The sequence below is a fragment of the Rattus norvegicus genome, chromosome 1, assembly GCF_036323735.1.
Source record: "Rattus norvegicus strain BN/NHsdMcwi chromosome 1, GRCr8, whole genome shotgun sequence".
NCBI classification, from domain to species: domain Eukaryota; kingdom Metazoa; phylum Chordata; class Mammalia; order Rodentia; family Muridae; genus Rattus; species Rattus norvegicus.
This window is the reverse complement of record NC_086019.1, coordinates 246,147,686-246,159,679: the sequence shown is the minus strand read 5'-3', so window position 1 is coordinate 246,159,679 and position 11,994 is coordinate 246,147,686. Positions and strand designations below refer to the sequence as shown.

Below are 11,994 nucleotides of genomic sequence, written 5' to 3'. Positions count from 1 at the left end.
AATGATACAAACATGGTCACAGATAAAAAACATTCACAAAAACAAATGAAATGTAGAAAATAAAACTTAATCAGATTATACACAAAACTATGCAATGATTCCTTCGGTAAATATGATGAAAGAGGAGTTGGTGAGATGGCTTGGAGCTTAGTACTAAGACTCATGACCTGAATTTATTCCCAGATGGAAAAAGAGAACTGACTGTTCTACGTGTCCTCTTACTTCCATATACAGCCACCTAGCACACAAGCAGCGCTCCAGGACACAAAACAAAATTCAATAAAACCTAAAGATAATAAACTGAGACAGGACTAATGCACAATAGTGCTGACAAGAATACTCGAAGGGAAGCTTTCCTGAGACACATGATACCAACAGTAGAATCTGGTCACCTAACAGTGTATTTCTACAGAGATTTGATGTAATAGAGAACTATATAAAATAACAAATTAAGTCATTATAGACATTTATTAAAGAATAAAACAATTTGTAAAGCAATAATCAAACCATATATATTCTTTTCAAGTATAAATGAAGACATTTACAAAACTATGTATTGAACCAAAAGAAAGTGGGTCATCTAAAAGTTAACAACGTGCCTGTGTGGTGGAGCAAGCCTGCACTGCCTGCACTTGATGGATGGAGGCGGGAAGATCAGTAGTTCAAGGCTGTTCTTGGATGTAAAATAAATGTGAAGCCAGCCCAGGAGATCCAGTCACAGAAGCAATAAACAACAAGCAATACGATGCACTGAGCACCACACCAGTAATGCCTTCTGAAAATAATACAATGGCGACAAAGAAGTTAACTTTTAAAAAGTAATTTATCTGCAAGATAAATATCTAAGAAATCCTTCGGTTAACCTGAAAATTTAAGAAAAGAATAAGTAACCATGAAAATACAACCAACAAAGTTTATGGGATGTCTAAAGGAATAGAGAAGATAATAACTTTAAATATATAAACAATCAGCACTGAAAACTCAGTTATTTAGATTATCTAAGTATCTAATAACTGAATAAAATAAGGTGAATACATAAAACAATGGAATATGACCATAGAGATACTCAACAGAACTTGAAGTGGATTCTGATGTAGATTATACAAGCAAAACTACAGCAAGACTGACAAAATCAAAAACTAAGAAGATGGCTCGGAGGTTGAGAGCACCGACTGCTCTTCCAAAGATCCTGAGTTCAATTCCCAGCAGCCACATGGAGGTCCACAACATCTGTAATGGGATCTTGGCATCCTATTCTGGCACGTGCAGACATAGATGCAGGCAGAACACTGTGTACATAACAAAGAATCTAAAAACAAAAACTAAGAAGATGTAAAACCACACAGGACTATCAAAATTTAAATGACATACTACTTTATAATAAGAGTGGCCAAAACTAGGAAGGTTGAAGAAAATTGAGAAAGCTGTGAAAAAACAGGTATTGATGGTTGAGGATGAAAATTCACCAGCAACTGTAAAAAGCCAAACAGCAGTGGGCAAAATGTAAGATACACACTAACTAGAATGTGTGGACAGCAACGTGGTCGGGTCCTTTAAACACAATAAGGAAAAATAAAATGTGCAGTATTAGAGGCAGTACAACCTACACAACAGCAGTTCTCAACCATCTCATCTCTATAACCATTCACCAGCCCCAGAAAATGTATTATGTCTTCTATATGTATAGGTACTATGCCTGCATGTAAGTCTGTGTATGATGGGTATGCCTGGTCCCTGCAGAGGCCAAGAGGCCATCAGATCCTTTGGAACAGGAGTTACAGTTGTGAGCTGCCACGTGGGCGCTGGAAGAACAGCCAGTGCTCTGAATCACTGAGCAATATCTTCAGCTCCCCATGCCAGTCTGTTTTTATGACTGCCTTGAACGGTGTTTAAAACTTTAGAAAGTTTTCAGAGAAGAAAACTCTATCTACAAGACCCACTATCCATAAAGTCATGGCTTACTTGTACCCTCTGTAAAACTGCACTGTATGGTTGGGATAAGAAGATAAAACTACGGGGCTGGGGATTTAGCTCAGTGGTAGAGCGCTTACCTAGGAAGCGCAAGGCCCTGGGTTCAGTCCCCAGCTCCGAAAAAAAAGAACCAAAAAAAAAAAAAAAAAAAGATAAAACTACAATATTATATGAAAACCTTTAATCATACATTCCCTCCAAAAGACTCCAGCTCACATGTTAAAGGACGGTATCCTAAGAGATGCAAATATAATAATATCCCATTTCAAAAAAAAATCCCATTTCTGAGATGAAAGAAAATTGTATTTTGCAGCTATATTGCACATAATTTAATTCTTATACCAATGCCAAGACTACGTTTCTGCAGTTTACAAGTAAGGAAACTATAGCTACTAGCTCATTGATTTCCCACAGATCACATTAAATTACTACAGGACTGACAATCACAAAATTATATTAGTTTTTATGATACACTTTTCTGACTTGCAAACCTTCTATCAACCCCAGAAAGTGACTGTTAAACTAAACAAACTGGGTGTGGTGTGTACCATGATCCTAGCTACTTAGACAAAGACAAGGAGATATTAATAAAGGACAACCTGGGTAACCTAAAACACTCAAAATGAACTAAGAACGTCTAAGGACAGCCAAGTGCTTGCCTGGCATGTCTAAGGCTCTGGGCTATCACCTTGGAAAGCAAGGATGCCTTTGCTAAAGATCAGGCACAGGGTGGTGCTGCACTGATTTAATGTCAGCACTTGGGAGGTAAAGGCGAACAGATCTCAAAAAGCTCTAACCCAGCCTGGTCTACAGTGTCAGGAAGTTAATGACGTCTTATAATTCCAGCTCCAGAGGATCAAACAGTATCTATAAACACACATTTATTTCCTTTCTTTTTAAAGGAAATAAATAAATGGGTCGTTGAACATATCCCCTCTCCTAGGTAGGGTAAACTCAGGATTTCTTTCTTCACTGTGATATAACTTACTTAGGGCCTACATTGTTCCCACTGTGGCTGGTATGCTCCCTTAATTTGTATCTTGGGTCTCTTTAAAAAAAAAAAAAAAAAGATTTATTTATTTTAATTCAGTGAGTACACTGTTACTGTCCAGACACACCAGAAGAGGGCATCATATCCAATTACAGATGGTAGTGAGCAACCATGTGGTTGCTGGGAATTGAAGGTCAGTGTTCTTAACCACTAAGCCATCTCTCCAGCCCCTGTATCCTGCTTCTTATACACATCACTCTGGTTGTATCTGCATCCCTTCTACACACTCTCTTGGTTTCTCCCTTCAACTTCTATTCTTTTGTACAATATATCACTACTAAATTCTGGTTTGTTTTTTAAATCAAACATTACATTTTCTTTGAACTTTTCTTACAAAATTGTTATATGATATCCTTACAAAACAATGAAGTCAGTTCAGACAATACTGTTGAATCCTAGTATTAAATAAGCCTTACTATTTTAACTAAATCATTAAGTTTTCTGACAAAATAATGTAACCAGATCATATTACAATAAACATTTATTTGATAAGTCATCTTATTGACTCAAAACTCAAAAACTTTACTTCAGCAACAGAAAGTACAATTTCAATCAATCTCTCCCCTACCAAAAGCCTGCTCCATAACTGAAGTCAAAAATCCCATGAATTATATTACTAAAGGGGGTGGGGGAGAAACTTACTAAACTTCCACAGGAAGACTGATAAACTTGGCAATGGTTAAGTACATAATAACAAAACTCAAAAGTACTACCCAGTCCCAAAAACTAACTGAAAATCTAAATTTACAAGAATTTTATACTAAATAAAATCCACAAAATTATCAAGTATGCAATAATAGTAGTTACAGTATATTAACTGATATAATCGTAAAAGTAAAGTGAACAATATGAATTTCAAAGCAAACAGGCAAATTACCAGAATGGATGTAAACAAAAGTTTTTAAAATCCATTTTGCTTCCCTTTAAAACAAACATTCAGCACTGGAATCTTCAGAATTTTCTAGTATTTTGAATATCCCCGTTTTCTCTTTAATTGGTCTTGAAGCCTTCATTTGATCTAAGAGAGAAATATCAGAATACATATATTTTTAAAGGCATAATAAGGTGTTGGGGATTTGGCTCAGTGGTAGAGCGCTTACCTAGGAAGCGCAAGGTCCCGGGTTCGGTCCCCAGCCCCGGAAAAAAAAAGAAAAAAGAAAGAAAAAGGAAAAGAAAGAAAAAAAAGGCATAATACATCTAAAGAAAAAACACGAGAAATTTTAATATGATGTTGAGGATGCCACAAGTTCTCTCTCTAAACTCTAAAAACCCAAAGAATTGTGGGATATTCTTTCCCTTACCCATAGAGCTCATTTTAATACTGCCTGTTAATTTAAGCTCCAATCAACAGAGGAAACAATATAAATTTAGCCTCGTTTTGCTGATACAAATGTATGTACACAGAGCTATAAACAAAAAACTAACCTATTTTCTCAGAGGCTCTTTTAAAAGATAATCAAGCTTAATTTGAACACGAATGGTTGGGGAGATCAGTGCGTTGGTTGTTCCTGCAGAGCTCTAGCACCCACATTTTCACAACCATCCAGTTCCGGACATAACCTTTTCTAACCTCTGCAGGAACCAGGCATGTACCTGCTACAGACACACATGCAGGTCAAACTTTCATACACACATAATATAAAATAGATCTAAAAAACAACTTTTTAAAAATAGACACTGTGGAAAACTAAACTTCATCTTAGAACCAGTACAAATTTCTGTTTATGTGCCATGTATCTCACAGAATTCTTTACCATTAACAAAATCTCACTTTATGCCCTCTATACACACACCAAGTGTATCGTGTCTGTGTGCACACAGGATTTCTTTTTATAGCCCATGCCTCTGCCTCCCTGGCTTCGGATAAAGGGTGTGTGGGTGTGTGTGGGTGTGTGGGTGTGTGTGTGTGTGTGTGTGTGTGTGTGTGTGTGTGTGTGTGTGTGTGTGTGGGTGTGGGTGGGTGTGGGTGTGTGTGTGTGTGTGTGTGTGTGTGGTGTGTGTATGTGTGTGTGTGTGTGTGTGGTGTGTGTGTGTGTGTGTGTGTGTGTGTGTGTGTGTGTGTGTGTGTTCTACCACCATAGCCACCACTACCTGGTTCCACAATTTCAATTCTTGTTTCTTAGACCTCATACACACATAATATAGTCCATTATCTTATGGGGGTTAGAACTTCCTTCTACACTGTTAAAGTGACAGCTACTATCCTTGGTTATTCCTAAGTTTAGAAATAACTTCCCAAATGGCTGTTTAAGACCTGTCTTCTGGGTAGTGTAAAATGCCTTCACTTGAACTTCCCACATTCTCTAAAATACAAGTAAGCAACAGGAAAACACAGGTTTAAGAGTACAGTTCCTGGTTAAGTTGAACATGTTCCAGTGGAGAATATTTGACAGCATATACTAATCCTGAAGGTTTTAAAAATTAAAGAATACACAGTAGGGTATTGATTGATCTAGGAAGAGTTGGGAAAGGGTACATGAATAGTCAAAGCAGGCTTTTGATGTATTAGTTCTCTAAGAATTCCCAGAAATTAATAGAAAGAAATGCCTGAATCTGATTAATCTCATTGAAAGTGAAAACGCAGATACAATGTGCTTTCTTTAAAGATGACAAGACACTGCTCATGGCTCAGATACCGGACATTAAGACAATGAGTTATTTCAGGTAATAGGCCACTTTGCAGAAAAAAAAAAAAAAAATCACTGAGGTCCTCCAGAAAACCACTAACACAGAAAAACAAAAGATGAATAGTGATTTAAGAAAAATAAGGAACACAATTTGGAAAACTGCAGTAAAAAAGTGAGACAACTGAGAAAACATACTGAACTAAGTAACAGATGGAGTTACATACTTAGTGCCAACATTCTAAGTGTAACACTGACCCTAAGTGCTCAATTTAACACCTTGGAGAAGTACTCAGTTACAATGTCTTGAATGTTTTAAATCTCCAACAAAAGAGAAACAGAAAATAATACTCACTAAATGGTAGGAACAATTATGGCTGAATAAACTATACCAGGGCTTCATTACACTACTTTCTGAATAGATTTCAAAGTTTTCATTTTTAAAGAAAGGCAAATAACTTACCAATGAGATCACTTCGATCTAATAACAATTCTAGATCTTCATCACTAATGACCTTCTCTCTGGATCCTTTTACTTCCCTATAAAAAGCAAGTCCAAGTATATGAGAATTTATAAAGAACTCTACATTACATTTCAAATTAAGTAATTGTGCAGACAGGCAAGAGAGCTTAAACAGGACTGATTGCTTTCATAGAGGACCTGTGTACCATTCTCACATACCACCATGCAGCTCATATGATCTCCACACAGGTACAGTACCAAAAGCATACACACACTCACTCTTTTATTATTAAATGTTAAAAATTTTCAATTTTACCTTTCATAATCTCTAGATTTTAATAACTCCATTAATTCCTTTGCATCTAAGAAATTCTTAGATTGACTTAACCCAGACTGACCACCTTTGAAATGATCTGGGGAGGTAAAGAACAACAAAACAAATCAATAAATTAATAATAAAACTTCTTTGAAAACTACAATATACTATAATTTGAAAGAAAATTTAACATTTACTGATGTACTTCGTGTGTACGGATCCACTGGGTCATTTCAATGGCCTATAACTTTTAAAACTATTGGATCTTGTTGAAAGTATAAAATTGTAGTCATTTGGCAAAGGTTTAGTATTTACTGACAAACACATAGCCCTGCTTAAGAAAAGAGGCAACATATAAACAACGACTCAAACAATTAGCTCATTCATAATAAACTCAAGCTGGTTAACATTTCAAATGTCCACCAGTAGAAATGTTAATGAACTGAGTAAAACAAAATTCCTCTAACATAAATAGATAGATGAACCTCAAAATACACTAAGCAAAAGTAATTAGGAAAAAAAACATAATTTAGGAAAAAAAGATAATTTTTGACAAAAACAAATCAGTGTCTGTCAGAGAAGCATGAGGAATGATTAGAAGGCATACATGGAAACACCCTGGGGTTACAAATTTGTCATAATCAATGAAGTATACACATAAGATTTATGTGTTTTTGTTTGATTGCTATCCCTAGGAGGCCTGACTTTTGTTTAAGGAAAGGGAGGAGTAGATGGTGAGGGGGACAGATATTGGGGTGGGGGGACGACAGACATGGGAGGGGAGGAGACAGAGAATCTTCAGTCAGGACACAATTGTGAGAGAATTAAAGTTAAAAATGTAAGCAAATTTATGTATTTTAATATATGCATATATCTATAAGTCTGGATTAGTATATTCCTCAATATTTTGTTGAATTCCTATCTTCAAATACTGGTAACAACTTGAAAATATATAATCATGGAGAAAATGTATATAAACTAAAAATAGTTAATAGGCAAATTATAATTTTATTAAATTTCTTATTTATCACTGGTAAAAAATTATGAAAGACAATCTCATTACTCATTTTTAACTACAATTTAAATTTTCCATTAAGTCAAATTAATTGTGTCTCACATTTAACCCACTTTTCCCTCAAAACCAGATACGAGGGCCAATGAAAGGCTAAAAGATCTGAATTCAGTGCCTAGAACCCATGTAAAGGCACATGTAAAATCCACGATGACTATAAAATTAAAAATAAAAATGAGTCAGACACCATAAAGAAGTATCTGCAGGCAGAAGAGGATTATGAAAATCAGTAAGACATTTTACTCTTTGGGTATTCTTCTCCACCCTGGTCAGATTAGTGGACTGCAGAGAGACACCATACAGACTGTCTGCCTCCCAGGAGGGCCAAAGTAACCAGGGACACAGGTGAGACCAAAATATTCCAAAATAAAGCCAAACTTAAGCAATATCTATCTATCCATCCAGACGTACAGAGGATTCTAGAAAAACTCCAACACAAGGAAGGTACCTACACCAAAGAAAAAAACAAGAAATCATCTCACGACAAATCCCAAAGGAGAGAATCAGACATATCTACCACAAACAACAAGAAACTAACAATCATCTGTCTTTAATTTCTCAGGTATCAACAGACTTCATTCCCCAGTAAAAAGACATAAACTAAACAGACTGGAAATGCAAGCAGGATTCAGCATTTTACTGCATCAAAAAACACACCTCAATGACAAACAGAGTAAAAGGCTGGAAAAAAGTTTTTGAAGCAAACGGTCCCAAGAAACAAGTGGGAGTAGCCATTCTGATATCCAATGATAGACTTTCGACCAAAAGTTATTAAAAAAGAAGGGGAAGGACACTACATACTCATCAAAGGAAAAATCAACCAAGAGAGAGTCTCAATTATGAACATCTATGCCCAAGGGCACTAACATCTCATAAAAGAAACATACTAAAGTTCAAAACACATTGAACCTTTCACAATAAATAGTGAGAGACTTCAACATCCCACCCTCACCAATGGACAGAATGTGGAAAAAGAAACTAAACACTAAACAGACACAGTGAAACTAAGAAAAGTTATGAATCAAATGGATTTAACTGATTATCTATAGAACATTTCATCCTAAAACAAAAGAATATAGCTTCTTCTCAGCACCTCATGGAACCTTCTCCAAAACTAACAGTATAATCAGACACAAAACAAGACTCAATGGATATAAGATTGAAATAATCCCATGCATCCTATCATATCACCACGGACTAAGGCTGAACTTTAGTAACAAGAAAGCAAGAGAAAGGCCACACACTCATGTAAACTGAACAACTCTCTGCTCAATGATAACTTGGTCAGGGAAGAAATAAAGAAATCAAAGACTTTATAGAATTAATGAAAATGAACATACAACATACACAAACTTATGGGACACAAAGATGTCCCTCAAGCGAAGAATAGATACAAAAAAATGTGGTTCATTTACACATTGGAATACTATTCAGCTATCAAAAACAAGGACATTATGAATTTTGCAGACAAATGGATGGAACTAGGAAATATCATCCTGAGAGGTAACACAGACCCAAAAGGACACACATGGTATATACTCAATGATAAGTGGTATGATAATGATAACAGACAAAAAGTACAGAATACCTAGGAATAAAATCCCGCAGACAATAGTAAGTATAACAAGCAGAAATAACCAAATGAGGATGTTTCAATCCGACTTAGAAGAGGAAAGAAAATAATCATGGGAACTAGAGGGAGGGAAGGAAGGAGGGAGGGAGGGAAGGACCAACAGACAGAGGGAGGAAGGGAGGGAGGGAGGGAGGGAAGAACCAACCTGGGTGGTAGAGAGGAGGGGGAGAAGAGGAACAGGATCAGGTATGGGGGGATGGGGACAAGAAAGAAGCCCAGAGGGCCAGGAGAATAGAAATATGCAGCCTTGGGGGTGGGAGGTAGAGGGAAGACCCTCTGGACAGTACTAGAGACCCAGGAGGTGAGAGACCTTCAGGACTCAATGGGGTGACCTTAGCCAAAATTCCCAACAATGAGAAGAGAGAACTTGAAGATTTCACCTCCAGTAGACAGAGAAGCCTTCGAGTGGAAGGACAAGTGGAAGGACGAATTTACTAACCCAAAATCCTCTTCTGGCCTCCCTGATCACTAGGCTTGTACATGAAAGACATACATGCAGGCAACTATACATAAAATATAATATATACATAACATTTTATATACATAAAATATAATAAAATAAATACACTATTTTAAGCAAATTAAAAATCACTTACTTTTATGGATTATCAGCTTCTCCAACTTTCTTTTAGCAGCTGCTCTTTCCACAATTTTCTGGTCAATAGTATTTGCTGTCACGAGGCGATAGACAACAACTGGCTTTGTCTGACCAATTCTATGACATCTATCTTGGGCCTGGAGATCAGACTGAGGATTCTTAAAGTTGAAAAGAAATGTACAGTTAGCAGAATTGTTAAACCTAAAAAAATGTTAAAAAATAATCATGTACACTATCTGGTGAGAAATGGTTCTTAGATTCATTTAAACTTCCAGAATTGTTGTATAAATTCCAACTCTCACGTAACAATTGTAAAGTTTTCTACTTAAATGCTCCCATGGGGGCCACTGAGATGGTTCAGAGGGTAAAGATATCTGCCAGAAAGCCTGACCACTTGAATTTAATCCCCAGAACCCACATGGTAAAGAGAACCAACTCCCCCAGACTGTCCTCTGACCTCTACATGAGACAGACAGACAGACACACACACAGTAACTTAAAGTGGTTTAAATACTCTAAAAATGTCCTAAGTTTTTATCCATAGAAAACTTGATGAATTCCTTCCTGCAAAGAGGCACTTTTCAAAATAGATGAATGAAATTTCAGTAGGTACAAAGTAAACAATAACATTTTCAGAACAGAAATATAGTCAGCATATTGCCGTACTTCTTACCCAATCACTGTCATAAATGATCACTGTATCTGCTGCAGTCAAATTAATGCCTAAGCCACCAGCTCGTGTACTCACTAAGAAAAGAAAAACCTCTGGATCCGTGTTGAAACTGTATATCTAAATGCAAAAGAAACATAAAAACAAAAAAATATAAAAAAAAAAAGAAATTTAAACATGGGTGGGGAGGCATTATTTTTAAATATCACTATTAAAAGTCTTTTCCAACAGAGCTAGGAAACAATTATATTAGCTAATAAACACTCTGTTTACATAAACACTGCTTTTCAAACATTTACATTATGCAAGATATTTTTATTTTGTTAAAGGTACATATCGCATCCAGTATCAAAAAACAGACAAAACTAGTTTAATAGATGGCTCAGTCAGTAAAGTACCTGCCATATAAGCAAAAGACTCTCAGTTCAGATCCCTGGCACCCATGAAGAGACTAAGTGGCGCCCTGCTCACTAATGCAGAGCTGGTGGAAGAGACTGAAATGGCAGAGACAGGCTAATCCCTGGAGATCACTAGCCAGCCAGCCAGCCTAATTAATGAGTTCTAGGTTCAGTAAGACACGCTGTCTCTAAGACATGATGGAGAACAAAGAAAGATGATATTGAATGTCTTCTTTACCTTGGGGTATGCACATATGCACATCCACACAACAAAAACATACAAAGTCAATTAACAGACACACGCATGCATGCATGCAAACACAGGCACAAAACAGGAACAGAACTAAAAAATGAGATGGATTACTTAACTAGGAAGAAGCACATACTTTCTGTGCAATAACATATATATTTTATTGGCTCCATAAAAACTCTTACCCAGGGGTTGGGGATTTAGCTCAGTGGTAGAACGCTTGCTTAGCAAGCACAAGGCCCTGGGTTCGGTCCCCAGCTCCGAAAAAAAAGAAAAGAAAAGAAAAAAAAAAACAAAAAACAAAAACAAAAAACAAAAATTCTTACCCAAATGTCAATGACAAATATATAATCTAAATGCATCCAGAAAACAGAAGTTATATGTAGTGGTTCACACTTGCAATCCTAACGCTGGAGGAGGTCAAGACAACAATAGTATTCCAAGTCTGACCTACACTCTGGTTCAGAGCTACCCAGGACCATATAGTGTAACCTTGTCTGACAAAACCAAACACTGCCCATAAAAATAGCTGTGTCTTAGATTAACAAACCAAGTTCAATCCCTGTAACCCACATGACGGAAAGAGAATAACTCCATCACGTTGTCCTTTAACTTCCATGTAAGTTACAGACCATGTATATCTTCATACACATAAAAACATAATATAAGGAAATGATTAGAAAATAAACCTAGGACAGTGTGGCGGGTGCTGATTGCTCTCAGTGCCTGGGAGTCAGTTCCTAGAGATTGTAGACGCTCTTTTAGTCTACCTAGGTGCCAGGTGTTCATTCATGTGGTACAAAACACGTACAGGTAAACACTCATGCACATACTATAAATACAAGACAGTCATTATTCAATCTTTTTAAATTGAAATAATTACTTTTCAAGAGAACGACAAAAAACAAAAAGACACAACAAAATTACACTCAAATCCAACTATGAACT

The 11,994-nt window shown here is 36.4% G+C and overlaps 1 protein-coding gene across 2 annotated transcripts in view; it reads right to left on the bottom strand.

The window, feature by feature from the left end:
- Positions 1–449: 449 nt before the first annotated feature.
- Hells (helicase, lymphoid specific) overlaps positions 450–11,994 on the bottom strand; it is a 45,651-nt gene continuing 34,106 nt past the window's right edge. Inside the window, exons 18-23 of one of the 2 annotated variants that reach the window (XM_017589048.3) lie at positions 10,402–10,518; positions 9,727–9,886; positions 6,426–6,522; positions 6,110–6,186; positions 3,900–4,040; positions 450–863 (exon numbers count right to left, since the gene is read on the bottom strand). In XM_017589048.3, coding sequence (XP_017444537.1) covers positions 3,946–4,040; positions 6,110–6,186; positions 6,426–6,522; positions 9,727–9,886; positions 10,402–10,518 — 546 coding nt within the window. In that variant the 3' untranslated portion in view covers positions 450–863; positions 3,900–3,945. Of the gene's footprint in view, positions 864–3,381; positions 4,041–6,109; positions 6,187–6,425; positions 6,523–9,726; positions 9,887–10,401; positions 10,519–11,994 lie in introns of those variants that run through there. The other variant, NM_001106371.1, reaches the window with a different exon arrangement.